General features: G+C 50.2%; 2 protein-coding genes across 2 annotated transcripts in view; both read right to left on the minus strand.

The window, feature by feature from the left end:
• Positions 1 to 8,649: 8,649 nt before the first annotated feature.
• Positions 8,650 to 11,964, minus strand: CDX2 (caudal type homeobox 2). The gene is made up of 3 exons (XM_065862829.2): positions 11,457 to 11,964; positions 9,089 to 9,234; positions 8,650 to 8,817 (listed from the first exon to the last, which is right to left on the minus strand). Exons 1-3 carry the CDS (start codon positions 11,962 to 11,964, stop codon positions 8,650 to 8,652), a joined length of 822 nt encoding a protein of 273 aa, XP_065718901.2.
• Positions 11,965 to 20,664: 8,700 nt separating this feature from the next.
• FLT3 (fms related receptor tyrosine kinase 3) overlaps positions 20,665 to 25,507 on the minus strand; it is a 42,953-nt gene continuing 38,110 nt past the window's right edge. Inside the window, exons 20-24 of the mRNA XM_065848164.2 lie at positions 25,181 to 25,303; positions 24,444 to 24,555; positions 24,255 to 24,354; positions 23,026 to 23,131; positions 20,665 to 21,989 (exon numbers count right to left, since the gene is read on the minus strand). Of these exons, the coding sequence (XP_065704236.2) occupies positions 21,855 to 21,989; positions 23,026 to 23,131; positions 24,255 to 24,354; positions 24,444 to 24,555; positions 25,181 to 25,303 (576 nt within the window). The 3' untranslated portion in view covers positions 20,665 to 21,854. The remainder of the gene's footprint in view (positions 21,990 to 23,025; positions 23,132 to 24,254; positions 24,355 to 24,443; positions 24,556 to 25,180; positions 25,304 to 25,507) is intronic.

Below are 25,507 nucleotides of genomic sequence, written 5' to 3' on the forward strand. Positions count from 1 at the left end.
ATTCACATCTTTATGTATCCATGACTTCTTACAAAACCACTAATTTTCTGAACTGGCTTATGTGATTTCAATGCCATTTATGAATCTGAGACAACATCTACACCTGTAAGTTGAGCATGTCCCCATCACTCCTCAGCACTGAGGCCAGCTGTCACCAAATGGCCCACATGCAGAATACTTCTCACCCTCTGGGACATGTTGACTGCAGCCAAAACCCATCCTGGGAAGAGCCCTTTGCTTGTACTAAATCTCAAACCATGCCCAGGAGTTCCTTGGGCAAACAATAGCTGTGGACGATGCTAGCCTTTTAGTAGCCCAGTTGATTTATCTGCAGTGTTCAGGAGTATTCCCTGACACTTTTGGAGCTATTAAGACAGACAAAGGAATCCAGTCTGACCTTTGATTCTGTGGCTCATTGTGTGGGCATTCTACCGGTAACAAGGAAGATTTCTGTCATCTGAGCAGGTTCTGGGTGACTTTCGAAAATTTCCTTCAGAGTGAAGAGATACCACTATACAGAACTTGATTTTGTGAGACAAGTACTCCCCTCTTTTTTGATTCCGTAGGGTGCCAGAGCAGTGAGCAGCTGGGAGCCAGTCTGAGAGCCTCTAAACCAGAATTTTAATTTGAAGAGCACTGATTTGGGAGTCTGAGCAAGTGACAATTTAGGAGAATGCAGAGTCGCATGTCTTTCATAAAACAATGTACAGAGAGAGTGATGTTCACAAAGAAAAAATATACTGGGTAAGATTAAATGTCAGAACTGTTTCTTGAAACATTTAAAGTCACATAAAACCACACTGCTGATTCCTTCAGCATGGATCATCAGTTTGTGCTGACGTGCTGTTCACACCAGTCCTTGCTTTTCCCTGAGCTGGGAGGAAGGGGCCTGTGAGCTGAGCAGGCTGGGTGATGAGGGAAGGGTGTGGCATGGTGGCACACCATGAGGGACCTGGCAGGAATGGAGTAGTGGTTACTGGGGTGTTACTCTTTGATTTTGTTTCTTTTGTGGGCTCTGCAATCTGTCATGGTGTATTCATTCATGCCCCTCTCAGCAGGGTCTCCCTTCGCTCTGGACCTCAGACCAGATAGAAGACTTATTTGGGTTTCCCCACCAACCACAGGGACCTTCTGGGGCAGAGGTGGCTGCCAGGTCAGGGTGAGTGGCACTGCTGCCTGCACTGACTGGGCCAGGGCTCCCTCTTGGTGGGGAGGCAGCAGGTACCACTGAGGAAGGGGGAGCAGAAGGGCATCCTCCTGCCTCCAGGGGCACTTGGCACTTTGGCCTTTGCTGCCTTATGTGTAAGGGGTCAGCACTAGGGTACCCATGTGACAGCAGCTCACAGCCCATGGGGGACAGAGGTTCCCCTTCCTTGGCCATAAGGGGAAGCAGATGAGTTTTCAGGTGTGCCCATGGTAGGATGCTTGAGGAGGGATGTGTGTGGGAGGAGGATGAACCTTGCCAGCCCCTGGACTACCATGGACTTTGCTGTGGCTCCTGAGGTCTCATCGTGCCAGCCTGGCTGCCCCTGCTCAGGCAGCTGCTGTTGTTGCACCAGTGCCAAGTCTGTTTTCCTGCCACATTTCAGGAGTGTGTGCCCACAGGCAAAAAGATAATGCAGGAGATGTTTTACCAGCAAGAGCCATCAGCAGAGGCCAAGCCTCCGAGGGTGGAAAACACCTTTGGAGCCACAACAGGAGCTTGGTGTGGGAGTGACTGAGAATTAAAGAGGGGTCCAAAGTGTTGTTCTGGCTTTGGAAGAGTGGGTTGTCATTACAGGGAACAGAAAAGGGATCATGTTTCTAGATTGAAGTCCTGGAGTAAGAAATATGCTTCTGATAAGAGAAAGTCGCTCTTTCTTCTGACTCACTACATTCCTGGGAGGAGTTGTGCAAGATGTTTTTAGAGACCCCTTTTCATCTCACTGTGGTTACCTTTACATATAAGCATATTGATGAGGATCAAAGAAGATTTAAAAAATGAACATTATTGCCAAAGAAAAAGTATACTGAACTTATTGCATATGAAAAATGAGTGATTTGATTCTTTTATGTTATTACAATTTATGCTTCATGAAGCAGTACATTTTTATTTTAAACTAGAACAAAAGCTCTTTGTTATTGCTGATAGGAGGTGATTCTCACCAAGAGTGAATGTAAATTTCCTTTCATGTTCTTACATTTTACAAATAACAAAAATTTCCTCCCCAGATTAGGTGAGGATTGGAATTTCCCTGAAATGTAATTGAAAGCTTGAGTTATCTTTAAAGAAACCTCAACAGTTAACTGTTACACAGCTCTTTATATCAGTTCTGACAATCTCAGTGAGAGGGACTGGCTCATTTTCAAACTGTAGGAAAAAGAAGAAAAATCTTGGATGATAATGCCTCTTGACTCCTTCTTGATTTAGGATCCTGAATGCCTTTGGAGGCGTGGAAGGTCTCTGGTGTCTGTGCCTTGCCTGTCTCCCACTCAAGATGCCTAAATGCATAACTGTGATCTTGAAAATCCTGAGATGCACCTGATTGTGGAGGCCTTGAATCATGCCCCTAGTTTCCAGCATTCGAATTTCGCAGTAGGGCATTCTCTGAGGCCCTGCTTATAAGCAAGCCCTTGTCAGAAGCCCTAACTGACCTTTCCACTGTCCCTCAGGGAAGCATGGGAACAAGCAAGTCTTGTACCCCTGAGAGATTTTTCTGTTTGCATGGTCAATCCATGGCACAGAAAAACTAGACAACAAGCACTCTTGTATTCCAGGGTTGAAAGCTGATCTTGTTTACCTGCAGAGGAAGGGATGTTCTGCAGTAAGGAGCATCCCTTTCCAGAGAATGATGGAGATAAGGCAGCTTTTCTCTTACAAAGGTCTTTGGCTCTGTGCAAGTTATCTGAAGAATGGGGCTGTGACTCCATGGAAGGCAACAAGGCATGTCAGTGGAACAGGATCTGACTCAAAAGCAAAACTACATGAGCTTGTGACAGCTGCCATAAAATACCTGTCTGACTAAAGGAAGAAGAATGCTAAGAGCAGGAAAGGTCCGTCTGCTCTTTTTGGCTTGTTCTCTTCTTTTGGAAGAGCACTTTAAGAAGTTCTGTCTTTCCAACCTTGCCTGTTACAGCTGGGTGCAGGAGCACTGGAAGGCAAATAATGAGTCCAGATGTTGTATTTGACATCTCTCTAGTTGTCTTCAGTCCAGCTCAAGTGCTAGGGATCAGCAGGTTGGAAATGATTAGTTAAAAGTTTAAACTAAAGGAGGGTAGATCCAGACTAAGAAAGAATTTTTTTGTGTGATGAGGGTGGTGAAACACTGCAACAGGCTGCCCAGTGTGGTGGCAGATGCCCCATAGAATCATCGAATATTTAGGTTGGAAGGGACATTCAAATGTTATCTAGTCCAAACCCTCCACACTGAGCAGGGACTTCTTCAACTAGATGAGGTTTCCAGGGGTAGCGTCCCACCCCTGGAAACATTCAGCGCCAGGCTGGATGGGGCTCTTTCTCATTGAATATGTTGCTTCACATTACAGAGTGTTTGGACTAGGTGACCTTTAAAGGTCCCTTTTAACCCAAACTATTCTGTGATTCTATGAAGCACACAAGACCTTGGAATTAAATCAAAATCTCTACCTTGACCAATAGGCTCAATATTACATTAAACAGATAATCTATTGTAGATAGATAAAGTTAGATATTACATTAGGTTAGATAGTATTATAATTAAAGGAAATTAGGAACAAGAGGAAAATTATTGCTGTTACCTGCCATCTTGCCAGTGGTTAATTAGACTGGGGCCTGCTGAATGCTGCAAACCTGTATCTAGACATCCACATGAACATGAAATGAGAATCTTCCATGAGTTTTCATCCTCTCTTTTCCTGTACTTCCCATAATTTGAAAGCATCTGCAGGAAGATCCAGTGGATGTCAACACAGAATAGATGATACTTCAGTTTGGAAATACAGGGCTAGAAAGAGATTCCCAGATCTCTGACTCTAGGCTCCTGGCAACAAACTATTTGTGTTAGTGAATAGCTCAAATTTTTTCTGTCTCTTTGCAAGCGTCTTTGCCTCTCTTTCAAGGAAAGTAGGTTTGACTTCTAGAAGGATCAAATTGTGAGTTTTGCAGCAGCTGAGACATTAATTAGAAGAAACTGCCTATGTTCACCTGAAACATAGTGCAGCAGAACATGTAGGTGAGAAGGAAGCTGCCTTTCCTCATCAGTGAGGAGAGGGGAAACATCTTGCTCCACCAAGGAGTTCAGCTGGAGGGCTGCTAAGGCTTTCAGGAGAGTTTGGCCCCATCTGTTCCCAGAGGCTCGTGACACTACTCTGCCATAGCTTTCCCCCAGTAATCAGAGCTGTTTTGTTAAGGAGCTTGGTAGCATGCACCTCCCTGGCACTTGTCCTCTGCTGCATCAGGCCACCCATCTCATGCCCTCTCACATCAAGGTGGCCTCGTTTTCTTGCTGAGCCACCTCTGCAGCTGGACATGCCTTCAAGCAGACTCTTGTCCTGCTGCTTTTCCTTACCATTTAGGATCTGTTTGCTCCTGGAAGGCCTCCAGCACTGCTTCTCTGGCATCAACTCAACTTTTGCTTTCAGCTGTAACTTCTCGAAACTTCAGCACAGTTCTATTAGCCAAGTGGGACCCAGGGAAAGTATTTGTTCACGAATTTTGGCTGTGAAGCATTGCATCCAGCAGCACTATGTCAACAGAATTGTAAACACTGTGATTTCCTCTTCCACTCCATTTGCTAATGAAGAGGCAAAGAGAAACCTATGGCTTCTGACTGCCCTCTGGAGCCAGGATTTAAGTAATCCATAGCAAAACTCCCTTCAATTTCTGAAGGGTGGGCTCTGGCCTCTGTTATATGGCTGGGGTCTGTGCTTCTAGCCACTGCTTCACCAATGAATAGAAACAGGCAGCCTCACTGAAGCCACTCATGTGGGCAAAAAGTGGGGGTAATCTCTGAATTGTTGCTTACTACTGATAAAAGGTATTTTTCTCTTACTTTTAAAAAAGCTGGCTGTCTTCATACTGCAAATTCAGAGTGCTCAGCTATCAGGCCTCTAGGTAATATGCAAGATCAGAGGAATCAGAATAATTTAGATGCCATCCAAGTCTAAGGACCTCATAGTTCTACCTATGGTGGTTTATGACAGATATGGTCATCTGTTTCCAAAAACACAATGAGTTTTCTTGAGAAACTCTTACATTTGGCTAAGAACTAAGCCAATAGAAGGGATCCTAAGTGCTTTTTTATTGTACAGTGATAGGAACAGGAAAATCTGTCAAGAGAGGGAGAGCAGGAGATTGCCATCCTGCAGTTTTGGAGCCAAACCTTATAATTTCCTGGATTGTACCCAGCCTGGGCAGAGCCTCTCCAAGGACACTTGCTCCAGCCCCTGCCAGGCAGGAAGGGTGCAGTAGCTCTGACCAGTCATGCCCTACTGGTACGGCTCAGCTTGCTGCTGCAGGACAGTGGGGAACTCTGTGAGGAGTGAAAACACCCATGGGTTAGGCAAGAGGTCACCACAACCAGCTCAGCTCTCCCAAATGGTGTTTCAGGTTCAACATCATAGTCCAGCCACTGGACTGGTCCAGGTGCCTGTACATATTCCCCCAAATAAACAAGATATCCAGTTCGTGCCTTTTTACACTCCTTTATGGCATATGAGGAATATAAAGGAAGCCGGAAGGTTGGTGTTTTATTTGTTTGGGGGATGGGAGAGGGAAATGTTTTAAATTGGGTGTGGATATAATTTCCTTGGTTGGTTCCTTTTTACACTGAGAAATTCAAGTTCTGCATTGCCATCATCAAGAATTTGAGGACAGCTCAGAAAATTAACATCTGCTACCAAAGAGGGGAGCAGATCTCTAATGGGGATGTCTAAAATGTATTTGGCTTGTTCATATGTCTCTGATGAACCTTTTGGAGACATCAAAACTTCGTAGACATCAAGCAGTTCACTTCAAGGGGGGCAACTCTCTTTCCTGAAAGTCCTACAGGCAAGAGATGGAAATCTTGATATGTTTAGCATTAAAGACAACCATGAGCACACTACTGAATGATTATAGGAACTGTCCAAAGTGTTGCCATGCCCAGGCTGGTGCCAGGGGCAGTTGTGTGCCAGCATGGCGGTGAGAAACCCTGAGCTCTGCCAGTCCTGTGCTATCCCAGCCCCCAGGCATGGAGAAACATCAGCAAAACCACACCAAGCAGCACTTCTTACATCCCCAGATCCTTTATGATTAATTTACTTATTGATGGACTTTCATAATTCCTTGGTCATCTTTTTTCATGCTGCCATTAATTATTCCTGGAAGCAAATAAAAGGGCCCACTGATATCTCTCCCTCCCTCTCACTACAGTCAGCTTTTCCTTAGGGAGAAAAAACTTGTGCTCGTTTGCAGTGGGACAATGCCGACTTTTGAACCTCAAACCACTAAACAAACAAACCTTGCGCTCTGCTCCACAATCCAAACAGGGTTTATTGACAGGCGTATCGCAGCAACGCGTAGCAACTTGGGCAGCAGCCGGCCAGGGATCAATGCTGTGGGGGCGGCCCCGGGTGCCAGAGGGCATCCTCGAAGGGACGGCACCGCCCACGGCTGCCCACGCCCCAGCTGCTGGCATCACCGCTGCCCCTCAAGAGCCTTTGTGCCTACTTCAGGAGCACTCAGAGGAAGGAGTGGGTCATGGCGCTTGCAAAGCTCTTTTGAGTGGGCCATCCCTGGTGCAACTGCTCTCCTGTATTTTAAGGCTGATGCTGCAGAACTGAGCCCCACAGTTTTGCTATTGCTTAGCTCTAGGTGTCCCCAGGGAAGCAGCTCCTCCAGAAAGATCCAAGGAACCTTTAGAGGCAAAGAAGGATGGATCTGGCTCCTGCCTCCCCCTAGTCCAGAGCGAACCATGGACACTGGACACAGAAGGACATGGTGTGTGTCAAGCCCATGGGCAATGAACATAATTGCCTGTGTGCTACACGTATGTATCTTGGCCAGACTCGCTTCAGAGGCAGAAAATCAAGCAGGTTCTCTGCACTGGGGGTGCTGCCTCCCACCATGGTATTTCCCCAGGCACAGGAGCCCTGGGTCAGGTTTGCATGGCCACATGTCCACTGTCAGCCTCCAGCCAGCACCCAGCCCCTAGCCCAGCAAGTCACTGAGCTACATGAGGCCAAAACACAGCACAGAGGCTTCAGGGTTTGTGCTTACCATTCCACCAAGATCTCCCAGGCAGAGAGAGCTATCTTGTCCATGGGGCCAGGCTCCAGCAAATCAGTCCTACCCACGCAGTCCTGCAGATCCTGCTGGACTTTGGCTTTGGCTTTCAGCAAAAATATGAGAACAGTGTCAGCAAGGAGAAAAATGAAGTGCCCCAAGGAGGACAAATCAAACATTTTAAATAAAAGCAATGAGAAAAAAGGACAAACACAGGGCCAAAACTTGGAGGAGTCTGAAGCCTGTATGGCATGTTTGAGCCTGTACACTGCTCCCTTCCCTGACCAGACACAGGACCACACAAAATAGTCCCACACCCAGCTCTGGGCATGGGCTGCAGTACAGTCAATCCAGCCCAGCTGCACAGCCTCACTTCTCAGTGGGGTTTCTCTCAGACATAAGTAAGAAGAACACGTGGAAAACAGCCAGGCTGATTTGGCCAAATCAGCTGGACTTTTCTTGTTTTCATATCCAGTTAGATAAGCTGTTTGGCATCTCTGTCCTGGTCCCCATCACCTAACCAGCATGTGGAAATGGGCCACAGCCTGTACAAGGTGGGTTCTGGTACAGCACAGGGTTCATTTAAGGATTTCTGCTCCTGGCAGGGCTGTGGTGAAGCCTATGTAAAGTTAGTAAAACCAAGGAGACTTTGGAAAACTAAACAGAAAAAAAAAAAATCCAAACAAAACAAAAATTGTAAGGAGGTGAGAAACAGCACATAATTTAACTGACAGGACATTGCACACGCAAGTAAGGCTCCTCACTCTAGCATGACTGGACACCTTTTGCAGAGAAGACTTCATTCTTCCAGTTTCTGTGTACTGCAGCTAATAAATCCAGCTGGATGACTATCAGCACCGGATTTATGGGCTCTTTTACAAGTGTCTAACATTAAGCAACTCATTTCTGAGCGTTTAAACAGTGCCTTATCTTGTCTGCTCTGGCCCTTAGGGCAGGATGAGCATTTTGCAGATTTATGGTTAGAAGAAGAAAATAAAATAAAATAACATATAAAATTTAAAAAAAAAAAAGTACTTTAATTTTTTTTTTCCTGTTAAAAGTGATCTTTTAAAAGCCGAACACAGCCCAACAACATTTCCAAGGTCTTTTGGACCGATCCCTGAGATTCACTGGGGGCGGACTGACAGGCAGTTCCCCCTTTTATCTAACAAACTCCAGGGTAAAAAAAGAAAACACCTAATCATAATAATATTATTAATAATAATAAAGAGATGGCCACGCTTCCCCCGGACGACGAGACACATACACTGTACATCTGTACACACGGCCGGCCCCGCGGAGCGGTGTAGTGCATATGGGGAGGCCTCTCCCGCCGTGCCCGCCCCCCGGCCCCGGCCTGGCTCGGCCAGGCCCCCCCCGCGGCCGCCCCCTCCAGCAGTCCCTGCGCCGCCGTCCCCCGGCCGCTGTCACTGTGGGGCGGCGGGGCCCAACCCAGCGGCTGCCGCCCCCGCCGCCGGACCCTGCAGCGGGACGCCGGGGCTGAGTGGCTCCGCGCCACCAGGCTGCGCCTGCTGGAGCTTCTTCTTATTGATCTTCCTCTCCTTCGCCCTCCTGTTCTGGAACCAGATTTTCACCTACCGGGGGGACAAGAGGGAAATGAGTGAGGTGGTTTCCCGGGAACGTCCCCCTCCGGGGAGGGCCGCATCGACAGAGCATCATTGCTCCGCGCATCCCTGCTCCGCGCATCCCGACCCCGCATCCCTGCCCCGCATCCCTTACCCGCATCCCGGTTTCGTGCATTCCTGCCCCCGCGCATCCCTGCCCCGCATCCCGGCTTTACGCATCCCTGTCCCTCACATCCCGGTCGTCCACGGCGGGCGTGGGAGCGACACTCGTGGGACAGACCTGTCTCTCTGACAGCCCCAGGTTGGAGGCCAGCTCCGCTTTCCTCCTGATGGTGATGTAGCGGCTGTAGTGAAACTCCTTCTCCAGCTCCAGCCGCTGGTGGTCGGTGTACACGACGCGGTACTTGTCTTTCGTCCTGGTTTTAACTGCAGAAAACAAAAGCCGGGTTGGGAAAGCCAAAGTCAAGCGGTACGCGTGAAGCGCGACTCTGTGAGTACAGGGCCAGCAGGATCGGGCCTCCTGGGCTTCCTGCTCGCCTCTCCCTGCCCGAGGTTTGACTGGATACAGCAAACAGAGGGGACGGGAGAAGTTCCACAGCTCCTTGTGGACATGAGGCAGAAGCCCCAGGCGTGCTGACTGTAAGGGCAAGCCCGGCGCGGGATCTAGGCCCCGGCTGCCGGCCCCTGCCCCACCGCACGACAGAGCACTACTCTTAGAACACCTCTGTTGTGCACTTGGTGTTGACTTTCGGTTTTGTTTTACCTTCCCTACCGAGAACAAACTTTTTGCAAAGAGAAAGGAAATAGGAGAAGAAAGAAAAGCCCCGCTAAGGGCACAGCAGCTTCGTTTCTGAACAAGAAACACCAATCTCAGCGCAGAGAACCTGGAGCTGCCCTCGGGGCCCGGTCGGGTTCCTGCCCGGCTCCCTTCGCTCCTCCCCGGCCGCGGGTGTCAGGGCAGCGGCTAAAGGGACTTCTCGGGGACCCTGGAAGCGCGACGTGCAACTTTGGATCTCAAAAAGCCCAAAGAACAAACCCAGAGAAATTCGAAGGCGAATGCCAGAGGGCAGCCGGCGAGAGCGCATTGCCGCAGCCGCTGACCGCCTTTCTCCCGAGGGTTTCTTGTTTAACTGGTTGTGTCCCCGGCCCTCCCGTTCCCCAGGGAGCCAAGGCGGGAGTCTCTGCCCCCAAGGTGTTTAATGGCTAACAGGCTGACTTTGTTCAGGTAAACTCTCTGCAAACCACAACGAAAGTACCCTGTAAAGATACAAGTCTGATCAGAGAAAACTCCCCAGAGCCAGTGAATAGGGAACACAATCCCAAACAATGCAGGACAAGGAGATCTTATCAAAGAAAAAACCCTCTCAAAGCCCTAATGACAGCCACATTCTGTTTGAATTACCACTACTGAACAAATGGCGGCAGGCGCTTTCATCCCCCCAGCCCCGCACATTAACATAAACACTGGCTCCAAAGGCAGAATTTGAATGGAGACAAGGGACCGGCCACCACCACACAAGCCCAAACTGTGGGAACACCACGGGCTGCTGTGGGAAGACCGACGGGCCTGGGAGAGCTCAACCGCCACCGCCACCCGGAGCGTAGCTGGTGCCAGCGGCCGGCATTGGGGCACCGGAGCTTCCGCCGAGGCGCAGCGACCGCGGGCGTGGCCGGGACCCCAAGCCCACGGTGCCCGGTGAGTTCTCGCCGGCCCTGCCGTCCGTCGCGCAAGACAAGGGGATGAGAGAGGAATGCCAGAGGTTGTTATTTGCTGCTAAAGTCGCCACCCTTTTTCTTCGGCCAGTATATGAAAGTAAATATTGAGAAAAAAAAAATACAAAAAAAAAGAAAAAGAGGATACAACAGTCGTGGAGGGAGTATATGAAAGCGGGGGGACACGCATCTTCTCTGGCAGATGAAGGGGAAGGAAATGAAAGAGAGGGTCTCCAAGTTATTAACATCACAAGGGAGAGCGGCGCCGGCCACAGCCTGAACCATCCTACCCGCCGCAGTCGCGGCCGGCATCCCGTCGCCGGGGTACCAGGGGTGTGGGGGGCACGCCCTCACACCTCCCGGCCCTACCGGCCCGGTCCGACTGGGGGCACAGCCCGCAGGGGTCAGCGGACAGCCGCAGTCACGCTCGGAAGGCCCGGCCGCACGGAGACTTTAATAAAGGATAGGCGCCCAGTGACTCAGAAACAAATGCGGAGCGACACCGGCCGATGATTTATATGACTATAATTGGTTATAAAAATCTTCTAAGTGGCTATAAGTGGACGAGCGGAGCAGCGGGAGGAAGAGCAATCATGTCATCGGGATCCCGGGCTATTCTGCCCTGCTTCGCTGGAGCGCACCCTGGGGCACCGGCCCTGTAGGGCTGGCAGCCGTGCTTCCCGGTGGAGAGCCGCCCTTGCCGCTGCCGGGCCAGCACCGCGGCGGGCCCATACTGCGGAGCGCAGACCACTGTCGGCTGAACCCGGCAGCACGCGTTCTTCCGAGGACCGGCCCTCGAGTGGGTTTGTTTCAGGGTGCTTCCCACCCGCCGCCGCTTTGCCCGGAGCACAGTGACCCGAGAAGCCAGCGGCGCACGGAAAAGCGGTCGACGGGGCAGTCCCCAGCCCGCCCGCCTTCCCCCTGCCCGCACTTACCCTGGCTGCTGAGCGGGGGCTGCGCCGGCTTCCTCACCCACTCGCAGAGGCCGCGGCGCTGCCCGCCGGGGGAGAGCGGCTCGGGCGCGGCGGCAGCGGCGCTGGCAGCGTTGAGGGGCTGCATGACCCCAGCGGAGCAGTGGGGCGCAGGGCCGGCGTGGTGGTGGGCGTGTGGATGGTGGTGGTGGTGGTGGTGGTGGTGGTAGTCGGCGGGGCTGTAGGCCATGGCGGCGGCGGGGGAGCCGCCGTTGAGGCCGTGAACGGCGCTGGCGGCCGGCGGCGCACCTTGGCCATAGGCGCCCCAGTCATCGCGGAGCGGGGCGGCGTAAGGCGCGGGCCAGGCCGGGCCGGGGGACTGGGTGCTGTCGAGGTTCACATGGTAGCCGCCGTAGTCCGCGTACTGCGGGGCGCCCACGAAGTTCTGCGCCGCCAGGTTGAGTCCCCCCGAGTGTCGCACCGGGCCGGGGTACATGGGCCCGTCCTTCTCCAGGAGATAGCTCACGTACATGCTGGAGGGGCCCCGCCGGCGTCTCTCCGCATGCTGCCCGGGGCTCTCGCAGCGGCGCTCCTGCTGCCTGGGGACGGGCTGCCCGGGGCGGGGAGGGGGCAGGCGGAGGGGCCGCGGCCCCGCGCTGCGCTCCGCGCTCCCGGCTCCCGATCCGAATCCAATGGCTGGCAGCACTTACATGATTAACGATTGTTTACAAGGCTCTATTAGTAATGGCCCAGACACACCAAAGGCAGGTGACGTGGAGAGGCGCTGGGTATATAGCTACTACCCCTAAAAGACGATTTGCATTTAAAAAGATAAGGAGAGGGCAGCGACCTGATCACAGCTAAATATTCAAGCCTTTATTGTTTAAGAGCTTCCTCCTTCCATTGCAACCTGGTGCACTTTAACCTCCAATCACAGGTTCAAAGGATGAAATCAAGGGACTTGCAAAAGACAGAGAGGGAGATCTAAGGGCGAGGGTGGGAATATGGGAGCCGTGTATCGCGGCCGATCTGTAGGCAGCACTTTAACCAGCTCTTCTCCGTGCTTGGGGCTGGGGGGGGGGGAAGGGGCGGAGGGGGTGGGAGTTTTGATTAAAAATCCACAAAGCCGTTTTGTCTTGGTTGTTTCAAGCAACAAATCCCACCGTGACGGCCCACTGCTTTTTCTAATGCGCTTCCCACCCGCTCCTGCTCCCACTCGGTCACGGGCGATGGAGGAGAGGTAAGAAGAAAAATCCCCTGTTCCGAGGGCGCTGCCTCCTTTCCCCTGCGTGTGTCTGCAGAGCTTCGAGGTCAGGTGCTACGTACCGTCCCTGTCCCAGCCTGGGCCCCGGTGCCGAGACGGGACGAGGGCTGAGGGTGCCTTCGCCTAAAACACAGGCTGCCCTCGCTTCCTCCTCTGGACCGAGGCTTGAGCATCCCTCCGCCGCAGGGGCCTGGGTGCGGGGCCGGAGGATCCACGGGAGGACCCATCTGCCTTTGCCCGCCAACCCGCGGGGCGACTCCCTCGCTATAACATGGCTGAGCCCACAGAGAACCGGCGAGCTGCCCCTCCACGCATACTCGGTTTTTCCCACCCCGACGCCTTGGAAACCCTCTGGAAATGCTGGCCCTGGAAGAGCAGCTCCCGGGCGAGCATCAGCCGGCTCCCCCGGCCCAGTCAGCCCCCTTTGAAGAGGCAACCCCCTCTCAGCTTTCCCCCGCCGCTTTTATGCTTTAACTTTTCACCCGGAGCGGGGACAATACCAGACAACGTTTGCATATTCGCATCTTTTCTCATGACACAGCGAGGAAACCTTTCAGTCGCCGAGAAAAAAAAAAAAAAATGTGGACGGGGGCGTCCTCCCGTTTTCCCAGCACAGTTTGCAGGAGCAGCGCAGCACCAGCCGTTCCCGCCGGCTCTCCTGGGCGCCTGTGGCGGGTGCGGCTGTGTCCTGCCGGGGGTCCCCAGCGGGCCCCGTGCTGTGCCTGCCATGCGTGTCCCGGGGCTTCCGTGAGTCGATCCGTGTGGCTGTGTCTCAAGGGTATTTTCGTTCCCCCTTGGGTGGTTGTTCCGCAGATCGAGCAGTGACCCTCCCTAGGTATTTGACACGGGGTGTTTTGCAGATGAAGACGGATTTCACCTATATGGAGGCAGATCTCCTACAGGTAGTCCCTGAAAATCTCCCTCTTCTCCCCCCGCTTCCACCTGGCCTTTGGTGCTGAGCGGGGGGCTGCCACGAAACTATGCTTTAACACGAAGGGGACTAGTTCAGCGACGTCTCCCAAGGTATCCGAGGAGGTCCCATGTTAGTGGCCCGGGGAACCGGGGCACTAAAGAACGGAAGGACAGAGAATCGCTCCCGGGGAAGAAGAGACCACGGACGGCCCCCTCGGAGCCTCCGCGGGTACCCTGGATGCGAGGAACGGGGTACCCCACACTCTGTACACAGACGGTAAAGCAGTGTCTGCGCCCACACCGTCACTTGTCGTTCGCGGACTGTCGCTGACGGCCGCGGTTGCGACTCTACGAAAACAGCAGCACAAGAGCAGGGATGCGAGGGCTTCTACCAGCCACCTTCTCCAGAGGGTATTTCTCTCTTTGCTGCCCATTCCCACCATCACGCCTTACACCCGCCCCGACGGTGGGGTAACGGGGAGAGGGAGCAGAGCTTGCAGCCCCCGGCGCTCCCTGCCTCGGGAGACTGAAATGTAACTCTGGAAAATAAATGCTCCGTCCTTTCAGTGTAATCGCTTTTCCCGATAAGAACCGACACAGCCGATCCACGCGGATGTGAATTTGATGATGCCATAAACGGAGGAAAGGGCCATTAAAATGACAGAGCTCTGAACATATTGTATTAAAACGCACCAAAACCGAGGCAATTCTCGAAACAGCCTGGTTCGGTGTCTAAGGCTCCATCTATGAATCCCTGTCAGGCAGGTAGCTGCGCTTTGGGGTGAGACCCGACGCCAGCCCGAGCTGGCGGGGCTGGGGGCCGCCGACAGCGGGGCGGATGAGAGCCTCGGGGCTCCGGCGGAGGCACAAGATAAGGCTCCGAGGCAGCACTGAGCCTGCCTGGCACCGCAGCGAGAGCACCGCTCTGCTCCTCTCTTCCCCGGCCTGGCTCTGTCTTTGCCCGTCGGACAGTGATCTCAGCTGTCCTCCGAGTACGAGGAGGACTGGGGAGACTGGGGCCTGACAGCCCCTTTCGGAATGGGGGGTGAAGGGAGGATGCGGGTCGTGGTCCCCGCGGAGGGATGTTCCGGAGCAGCCCTCTCCGCCGCACACCTAGCAGCGCTCCTGGCCCGCCGCAGAGACCTCTCGGGAGGCTGGAACCGGGGACATTCTATCTCCAGGACCCTCTTTTCAGAAACTAAGAGGGATCCCGAGCCGCGCACACGCGGAGGCTGCGTGTTTGGGAGCTAGCCGGGCTTTCTTCCGTTGCGACTGGGGCAGGATTTGTCGCCCCTCTCGCTCCACAGAGATCGGGGCTTCCCGAGTGGGTTTGGGACACGGAATATCTTTCTCAGCTGGGTTTCCCCATTTTCTCCCTGTGGGCCTGGAAGCAATGACCAAGAAGGGAAGTTTCCCGAACCGGCCCTCTCAGCTACTTTCCTCCACCTCCCACCCAGAGCCGCAACCCCGGGAGAGGACCGGGCACTCTGAGACCGGACCCTGAAACCTGATGTCTCCCTCTTTTCTTCGTGTTTTTTGTTTGTTTGTTTTGTTTTGTGTTTTTTTGTTTGTTTGTTTTCTTCCTATTTTGTTAGATCCTGAGCGAGGATATGCGATCCAACGCCTCTCAAGCTGACAGGTGCCCGATCGAAGCCACCGTTTGCACTGCAGTACATATATTTTTCCCCTCCATGATGATCCTTGTATTTTCACCGAGGGGCTCTGGCAGACGCCCGATTCCCCTTCTTCCTCCTTCAGCCCCAGCCTTACTTCTGGAGTTGAAATCATTATTTCCGGGGATATCTGTCTGCCCCGTGGGGCGTCAGGTCAGTGGCATGATTGCGTGAGAAACACCAGAGGCAGGGTGCCGCTGCTGCGCTGCCTGCGCTGCCCGCTGCCCGTGCTGCCTGCTGCCGGTCCCCCGGTGCCCGGATCAGGAGCCGACACCTCCCTTCGGAGCCGGCGCTCATCGTCCCGTCGAGCCCCGGGGATGGGGCGGACTGCGGGGTACTGGGGCGGGCACAGCCCAAGAAGCCCCGTTCCGGACCAGAGACCACCTCGTAAGCTCCGGGGAGGGCCAAGTGCAGCGCAGCTCCCGCGATTTGCCCTCCGTCGACTACTCCCGCTTGCCTGGGACCCTTGCAGGGATGTGTATTCACCTTCTTTATTTCTAATCGTATTCAGGCTTAAAGAAATTGTTTTTATATCACTTATGAGAAGTTCGGGATGGGGTGGGCAGGAATCTCTCCTCTCCGCTTACCTTAACGACGCCGAACTGGGAGCTTTGTTTGCAAGGTAAAAAAAAAAAAAAAGGCCTGCTTGAAAGCCCTTTGGTAGCTGAGTAGAGAGAAGGAGGAATCGTGTGTTAGTTAGTCCGACCTGTGGAATTTATGACTCCCCCTAAGCACAGACATGATAAGGACTTCAGAAAACATCTTGGATCTTTTCAAGCCGGCAGTCCCCGAGGCTTTGATGTAGATTACGTTGCAGAATAACCCCATACTTTTATCGGGGGGTTGATACTCGCCTTGTTTAAGCACATGCCTCTAGGAGCTGGTTAGATGCTAAACGCTCCCTCCCGAGAGGATTCGCGTTGCTGGGAAGGAAGCGGAGACGGGGGGCGTGGGGAGAGGTGGCACCTTGTGCCAGGTTGGAGCACTGCCACCCCGCACCGGCACCCGCCCGCCGGTCGCCCCTCACTGCCCCAGCCAGCCATGTATCTTCGCACAGGTGCTGTCAGGCCTGAGCTCGTGTCGTTCCGGCTCCGCTCCGGGAAATCGGAACATGAGGAGAGAAGCCGTGCGGAAAGCCAAAATATGCACCAGAGGATTCGTGCAGCCACAGGCCAGTGGAAGTGTGCCCAGCTGCTCGCGTCCAGTGGCCGGACCCTCCAGAAGAGACACTCGGTGTGTCCGAGGGGGGACCAAAGGCTGATCCCCGTCACGCTCCCTAACCCTGTTTACGCGGGCTGAGCATCACTCTGCTCCCTTGGGAGTCGCTGGTTCATCGCAATCGAAGGCCCTTCGGGACACCTCTGCAAAACTTTTATTTTTTTCTTTACAACAAAAGGGAGGAAAGCCGCCACAGCGCGTCCCGTGCCGCGGTGCATGTCGCGGTGGCCTGCAGAACGCCTGTGCCCGGGCCCTGCTGGCATGTCCCGCCTGCAAAGGCCCGGGCCTGATCCGGTCACGGGAGCCGTGGGTCACCCGACCGCACGCAACCGCGGGGCGGCCCCAACGGTGCGGTCTCGTTTCCGGCGGGCGGCGTGCGGGTCCCCTCCCGGGGAGGGAGCCTAGGGCTCGGCTGTTATCGACCCCTGCCCCCCGAGAACAGGCCCCGCTCCCGTACGGACACTGCCCGGAGCACACAGGGCCACTGTTATCTTCTCCGTCTAGCAACCCGGCCCCTGCGGCACCCGGCAAGGGGGAAGTTGTGGGAGCATCGTGCTCCCCAGCCACGTGCTTTCGGCTTTGCAGCGAGGCACAGACGAGCCGGTCTGGGGAGCCCGAAGCAGGGATGCCCCGCAGGGCCCCACTCTCACCCAGAACCATGCCGCTCCTAGGGAAACAGCAAGCCCCGACTCAGCTGGCAGGATGGTGTCACTAACGTGCATGTTGACTCCCACTCCAAACAAAACATAAAATTCCAGCTGCAAAATGGTTTGCACGTGTTTGCCACCAGCAAGCCTCCAGGCTACCCTCTCCGCGCCCCACGGGCAATATAAAGGCCAATGTCCTCATTGCCTTCCTTGCTGATTCATTTTCTATATCTCTCAGCTTTGCAATGTAACCTTTGCAGTGAGGTGATGCACACCCTGTGGCCGTGTCCTCTCACACATCTCAGCACCGCCTCTTCATTCCTCCCTTCAGGGCCTCCCATGGCAAGATGCTATGGGGTGGCTGCCACATACCACCATCTCCCTCAGCCTATGTTTCGTGGCAGACCCGATCCAGCAAACCTACTCGGTTAGCAGAGGCACAGGGTGACTCTGTCCTGTGTAGATGGCTTTTTTGCTAGGCTCAAGGTTTCAAAGGCCAGAAATGTACACATCCCTGCAGGGATGTGGTGTTTTGGAGACATTTAACGCTAGGTAATGTAGGAGTACAAGGCAGGCAAGTGCCAAGTGCCTCCTTGGCCTGGGAGGCAGAAGGCTGAGGTTCCCACATGGGACTTTTCTTTGTTCTAGGGGTGTAAGAAGGCAGGAGAAGACTTGTCTTCTTTCATGGGCAAAATTGTTCCTTCCAAAATGAATAAAAACTCAGTCCTTTTGTCTCCAAGGTGCCCGATTACTCTCCACCACCTCCCATTTGCTCCCATCTGGCTTCTTCTAGTTCCTGGAATGGAAGAGGACTTTCACCACTTTTTTTTTTTTTTTTTTTTTTTTTCTGGTCTGCAAAGAGGGCTCAGCAGGAATGAAAGGCAGGACCAGACGCAGATCCTAGGGTCAGACTCCTGGCTGTGGCCCACATTGCCTTTCTCTAGATTCTCACTTCATGGCTCAGTTTCTGGGGACCAGCTCCAGCTCAGTCTGGGTTTAGGTCCACTGCCCTGCTTCACCCAGGACACCCTGAGGCACAGGAGGCTTTTCCAAAGATCCCAGTCTACATCAGGTAGGTAATCACTTCTCCAAGAGAAATATGGTGTAAACTACAGCTAGGCACCTCCTTCTTTTTAGGATCTGAAACCTCCAGCCCTCTTCTGACGATGGAGGTATCATGGCACTGGTGAGACTGGAGGGCTATGATTAGAACTAAATTTTGGGCTTTCTTCAGTTGGAAAACAGTTCTGTCTCCCATGGCATAGAGCATGAAGGGAGGGAAATTCTAGTGCAGCTGAGAAGAGGCATCTCTTGGCACATATGGGCAGTTATAGCTAAGTGCCAAAACTTAGCTGCAGTGCAATGGAGGTGGGTGTAGGCAGTGTGTGGCAGGAAAAGTGGGTCACTTGCAGGATCTCCCGTGGGCTTCCATCCCAACTAACCAGTACCTAAACAAACCAAATACCTCTTTTAAAAGCTGGCTTACTTTGCATGGCCTAATTAATTACTCGTTATTGGAGGAAGGAAGGAGACAGTGGCTCACTAGTACAGCAGTGCATTTAGATGGGAAGAAAGAGCAGTGTACGTACCACTTGGTACCTCATCTAGTTCAGTGCCTGGGAGAAGAGGGCTGAGATCCAGTGTGTCTAGGTGCATGGCTAATGCCCATATTTTCAGACTGCTTTGATTTCTGCACCCTTAATAAATATCCCAGTTTAAGTGTGGACTCTTAAAAATGATATATCCACAAATGACTCTGTAGCAAATATGACCTTGGATTTCTCAATCACCTTTCACCTGTCTCTGTGAACATGTGGACTGAAAGCCACTGCTAGCCTGTATGACACTTTTGCTCTCCTCTTCTGGTTCAACACTATTAGCCCCAGCTTCTTCCAGGGGGACCTGAGAGCACTCCCCAGATATCCCAAACCCGACGATGAGACTTTTGCTGGAGAAGTACCCCCAGTTTTTCTTGGATCAGACAGAGAACAGCTCTTCTGCCTCGTCCTGTTAGTGTTGCGAGGTTTTGGATGCGGGTTCCTTTTGTCCGTCACCATCACCCCAGCCTTACTCCCACGGGGCTCCTGCAGCTCTGGTCCTGGCACCGTGGCTGGCCCAGGCCCTTCTGCTGAGCACCAGCCCTGCTCCTTGTCTCCTCTCCGGCGGCCCGACAGCCTCGGGAGCCACCGGCCGGGAGGTGCCGCGCTGCGCGGTCGCGGAGCTCCACCTAGTGCCGGCTCCGGCAGCGGGACGGGACCGCGGCCGCCTGGGAGGCACCACCCGGGCAGGTCTCCTCGGGACCTTCAAATCTCATCTAGTCCAGCCCCCCTGCAATTAACAGGGACATCTTCAAATAGATCACGTTGATCAGAGCCCCGTCCAGCCTGGCCTTGCTATCAAGAAGAGTGCAGTGTCCTTTGCTATTTAGCACTTTTAACTGACTTCTGTCACTTCTGTTCCTCTTCTTCCTGGCTTAATGATTACTGAATCTTCGTTAGTTTCTGTCAACTTAATGCATCTAACTTAGACTAATGGCATCTCTTTTGGATGTTTTTGAACAAGCTTAACTCTCTCCATTCACTACAGGGCGAATTTAGCACTTTCTCCAGGGGTCTGGATCCTAACGAGAGAAATATGGGCCCTTTCCTTCAAGAATCATTTAAACACTCCTTAAAAAGCACCGGCCGTGGCTCTCCATAAGCCTCAGGAATCGACTAGTGCTTTCCAAAGTTGCATTGAAAGTATCCTGGAAAGGAAACGTGCTCCTAGAAGATATTTTCAGTGAATATCTCCTCTAGTTTTGTTCCATCTGTTTCTGCTCTGCAGAGAAGCAGATGTGCAACCCTCCATGTGCCCAGTTCCTACAGGAGGTTCTTTCTCCTGTACTTCCTCACAGGGCACAACGTTGCTTGAGCTGCTTTTCACGTGTGCCTCACAAGGATTTTGTGTTAGTTCCAAGGTTCTCTATTTGCCTTTATTTTCCTGAGTCTCAGCTCAGTAGCAATGATGGGGCCAGATGACCTCTGTCCATTCCTTTTTTAATCTTGTGGAAAACCACTTGACACAACTCCCTGGCATGTTTTAAAGCACACAGCATTCCCATCTGCTTGTCTGTGAGCCAAGTTCACTTCTGCTTAGCTTCCAGGACCAGCTAGGCTTGTATGCAACCAGTTCAGTGCTCAGCTCCTCTGGCTCTGAAAGCTGAAAACTCCTGTCTGCACAGGACACTCAACTCTCACTTTCCAGCCAGTGCAGGCTGTATATTAATGGTGTTGAATAGTGACATCTTGTTGCTGAACACTTTGAAATAGTGTTCTATGAGTATGTTAAAAGCCATACATATTTTCCAGAAAATGCAATGTTAAAATTTTATTTCTATCTTTATATTTCCAAATTAATCTTCAGCGGTTTACATCTGATTAAAAAAAAAAAAAGAAAAATCAAGGATTCCTTGCTAATTCAACAATGTTAACAAAAATATACAAATAATTGTTGTATTACAACATTATTTTCAGACAATGTTAGTAAAGAGCAGTTCAATTTATGTGACAGCATATTCTATCCAAACAGTTATTCCTTTATAACACTTGCCACTGGAAATCCTAATTGCAGTTAGCATCTTGAAAAATGTAAAAGAGAAGCAAACTATTAACCAAATATTCTCACCTTGATTCACTGGAGTATAGACAAATGTATTCCATTAGTCATTATGAAAGGTGCATTTACAAATCTCTCACCATGAAAATAACATGTCTTTTTAGCTATATTAAAAAAAATAAAAATCAAGCCTCTGGGTATTGTCCTGGGAGTCTGGGAGAAAGTTAAAGAGATGTACTTTTATTCTATTGCAGCAGGGTTCATACACCCAGGATGATTTCTGGGAATTGGGAGTGATGATATTACACTCCTAAATTGCTACAGAAGATAGTTTCTCTTAAATTAAACATTTTTTTTTTATATTAAACCACATAAAGCCCCAAGAGTGGAATTAGTTATAACTCAGTCAAAGTGAGACATACAGTTGGAGACTGCCACCTGGATTTTCTAGACGAGATATGCAACACATCACCTCCAAATAGCACTCCTCCTGTTTGTTTTAGATGTTTTTTTTAGGTATAAAGGAATCACTCACTTTAGCTCTCAACAGTGGGTGCAGAATGCAGCCTGGATGAGTAGAGACCACCCCAGTACTCAAAGCCTGATGAAATGAACTCACCTGAACAGGACACCTATCGGGAACTTCACAGCAATTGAGATGTTCAGGATAAGAGAGTCGTACACACTCAAATGTATCTGGAGGTGAAGATGTGAGTAGTACTTCTGGAAATCACACCAATTCTCTTCAGATGTGTGATGAATGCTTGCGAACATCAACGAAAACCCCATGGATTTTCTTATATTTGTTTGCAATGAGGCAAGCACAGTCTGAATTCAATGCATTGATTAGACACTGTTTATATCACAACAGGAAAAGAGATATCCATTTGTAGAGAGACAGTGGAAAGACCATTGCTTCTCTCTTGTGATAGACATGTTTGCTGAATTCAAATAAATGAATCATCTTCTCAAAATAACATGAATATGGACTGGCCCATAAGAAACGTGAACAGAGCAGCACTTGGTAACATTTTCTTTTCTTGGTGGTGATGTAAAACATTTATGGTATACAGAGTTTATGAAAATACTGAGATCAAATCTAGAACCCAGACTATTTTTCGACCTGAGAGTCTTCATGCTGGAGCACAGCTGGGGACAGCAGAGATTCCTCATCCCTATTTACGTGTGGTTTAGTTTTGATACTGGAACTGTGCGTAGAAACGTTTTCCTTCATATTTTGGTAAACCTAGAATTGGGATGAGGAAACAAAACATATCTTGTGATATTATGTATTGTATTTGGAGAGCTGCTCAAGTGGGCACTTACAAGGCACAACCCATCTCTCCTGAAGGAGGCATCCCTGTACACCATGGGACAATCACACTTGGATCTGCTCCTTACTTCCCACTGACTCCAAAGGGAGTCCAGACAACTGCCTAAATGAGATAAATATTTTCTAGGCAAAAAGAGCTGGGTTGAGGAAGGGTGCTGGACTATAAAGAATGGTGTTTGTTTTGTTTGTTTGTTTGTTTGTTTGTTTGTTTGTTGTTTGTTTTTTCTCTAGCTACAGTGCTTTGAAGTTGCTCATCAGGTTGCCTCTATGCTTTGCAGCTTTTGCCAGGCTAACAGCTTGCTGAGAGGTTCCAGGCTGCAAAGACAAGAGTCATTCATAGCCCCCTGTATCTCAAAAGGTTTGCAAGGACACTGCACAGAGAAATAGTGTGTGTCTCGACCAGAGTGGATTCCTAGGTAGGAATTCTTAGTTTTGAAACGAGTTGTTTATCTTCCTTGAGGCAGAGATCACAGCCTGGTAATGACAGAATATGAGCTCCTATTATTCTTTTTAGTATTTTGACTTTCGATAATGACATATAGCCCTCTGTCTGTGAGGACACGATAGTGCATACACATGGTGGCCCCTCTTGGAAGGTGGCCCAGGCTCAGCAATGTTTCATGGCAACTATCAGCATCAACAAAGCCAACTGCACTGGCTCCTGCAGAAGGGAAGCACAGTCTCATCACACAGGCTGAGACATTTCAGCCTTCCAGAGTCCTGGTGCTGGCAGTGAGAGTAAGGAAAACCTCATCAGGGAGATCAGGATTACTTCTGATGGTAGAAAAAAACTTCCCTAAACTCTCACACACATCCCTGGGGAATGTATCCGTAACACAGCAGCATACTCCAGTACAAAGTGTAGGACTGATTCTCAGCTCATACAAGGCTACAAAAACATAACCAATCAACCAAACCAAATATTTTTCTTCTTTCTGTGTTTACTTACTGCTCCTTCTGCCTCAGCTAGCTGACAGGCAAGAGAGGAAACCAGACAAGAAAAAGAAGGTCTTTTTCTGGAGTCAAGGGCCCAGCAGGACTGCATCACACGATAGCTGCAGGAGGTGATACAGAAAACACATTTAGCTGTTGGAGTCTCTGCAAGTGCAGAATTTGGATGGGAATCACAGGGCATCAGAATGATTTTATAGAAAGAGGCCAGACTGAGTGTGTTGCATCAGAGGAAAAGATACAGAAAGATGAGGAAAAGAGAAGCTGAGAAAGTTGGGTTGTTCAGCCTGGAGAAGAGAAGGCTCCGGTGAGACCTTATAGCAGCCTTCCTGTACCTAAAGGGGACCTACAAGAAAGGTGGAGAGGGACTTTTTGCACGGGCATGTAGTTACAGAACAAAGGATAATGGCTTTAAACAGAAAGAGGGTAGGTTTAGGTTAGCTATGAGGAATAAATTCTTCCCCATGAAGGTGGTGAGACATTGGAACAAGATGGCCAGAGAAGCTGTGGATGCCCCATCCCTGGAAGAGTTCAATGCCAGGTTGGATGGGACTTTGAGGAACTAGTTGAAGGTGTCCCTGCCCAAGCTGAGAGCACAGGAATAACTCCCACCAGTTCTTTCTTATTGTTTTTTTCTCTAAGAGGATTCATACCCTCCTGGAACTGAATGAAACATGCTCAATTAAAAAAAAGAAAAAGTTTAGGAAAAAAATCACCGAATATTTAGTTAACATCCAAAATGAATACAGCATAACATTGCTTTTGCAACAAGAAAAAAAAAAAAAAAGAGAAAGAGAAAGAAAGAGGAAGAAAAAGACCAAAAAATCAAAAATAAATAAAAAAAAGAATAAAAATAAAGAAAAAGAAAAAAGAGAAAGAAAAAGAAAAAGAAAAAGAGAAAGAAAAAGGAAAAGAAAAAGAAAAAGGAAAAGAAAAAGAAAAAAAAGAAAAAGTCTGTGATCTGAGAACAAGAAGTTGTCTGGGAGGAAGGCACCATTAAATACAGACAATAAGACAGTCCTTTCAAACATATATAACCTTTACCATTGATCATTTCTGCTTTAGGACAAAACCTACGTGATCAAATAGCCTTTTTCAGAGTTGGACGAAGATCTCACCTTTTGCGATTTTTTTGAGCAAGGTACAGTGTACAATAAATGGTCATATAAATAGTGACATAGTAAATATAAATTCCTATGTTGTGCATCACTCAGAAAATACACTTACACATTTTTTGTAGCATAATATGGTTGGTCCATTTTAAATCCACTTTGTATTAATTTGTAGAAGTTTGAATCAACCTGAATACCAGGGTAGGGATTTACACCTGCAGAGAATATTGGAGAATATATGTTCATTTAGAAGCTGCCAAAACCAAGGAGTGTTCTTTTGTTGCATATCCAACAGAATTCGTACCCAAAGAGAATATTTCCCATAGTAATATTCCGTAAGACCAGACATCACTCTTCATTGTGTACGTCCTCTCGAATAAGCTTTCAGGAGCCATCCACTTTACTGGTAAACGAGCCTGTACAGACAGAGGGAAAACAAGCCAGGTCATGTTGTGACGCAGGTTTTTGAGACATCTCACTGTAGTTCTCACTGCTTGAGTAGGATCAATTCACGTTTGCTGTATGGAAAGCTGGGCCTCTTTTAGCAATCCCTTTAAATTTCTCCAGAAGTGAGAAATAGGCACTTCTAAGGAGCTAATTAATCTCATCTATTTTAGATGACTATTTAAGAAGGACATGAGCTCAGCCTTGGAAGAGCCTTTTTCTCTTTGCTGACTTCCAGCGTGAGTAGCTCAGATGGAGATGTCCACTCTACTTCTTCATATAGCTGGAGGATCTGGCGTACTCCACACATATGCTGTTGCTTCTGTACTATTATTGTCCATAACAGTGAACAATTCCCAGCACTTCCACCAATGGATTTTAATGTGCTTTAGGAAGGACATGGGTATCATCTCATTTACAGTGCTATCATTAGCTTGATTTGGTTAATTATAAGGGCAGGAAAAAAGTGACAATTCTGCACTGTCTGTGCAGATATCTATAAAGCTAACAAAGAATTCAAAAATGCAAAGCTTAACTTCCTTAGTTCCTTACAATTCTTACAATGGTATGAAAAATAGAGAGCATTCAGGAACTTACACTGCCCCTGACGATGTAGTTGGAGTCGTTCACTACATCCCTGGCAAGGCCAAAGTCACATATTTTCATCACTTTTCCATGGGTCACTAGTATATTCCGGGCAGCAAGGTCTCTGTGGATGCACTTAGAAGAAAAGGATGGATTGATTAATGCTCTGCAGCATTTGGTATTAGAAGAAGATAATTCCCTGAGCTTGTACAGAGCTCTCTGAACTGGTGCCTCCTTTCACCCAAGCTGTTTGCAGAATGAGCAAGCTGGACAGTCCACGGTTGCTTGTGGCAAGGGCCAGAGCAGGCAGCAGTGTGCAGCCATGTCTTACTTTGAGTC

The sequence above is a fragment of the Patagioenas fasciata genome, chromosome 1, assembly GCF_037038585.1.
Source record: "Patagioenas fasciata isolate bPatFas1 chromosome 1, bPatFas1.hap1, whole genome shotgun sequence".
NCBI classification, from domain to species: Eukaryota; Metazoa; Chordata; class Aves; order Columbiformes; family Columbidae; genus Patagioenas; species Patagioenas fasciata.

Bases quoted from the DNA above. Each gene is read 5' to 3' on its own strand.
- CDX2 (XM_065862829.2), bottom strand. From the start codon at position 11,964: ATGTACGTGAGCTATCTCCTGGAGAAGGACGGGCCCATGTACCCCGGC. The intron at 9,235-11,456 runs GTAAGTGCGGGC...TGTTTTCTGCAG, and splicing joins GCCCCCGCTCAGCAGCCAGG to TTAAAACCAGGACGAAAGAC. The intron at 8,818-9,088 runs GTCTGTCCCACG...TCCCCCCGGTAG, and splicing joins TGGGGCTGTCAGAGAGACAG to GTGAAAATCTGGTTCCAGAA.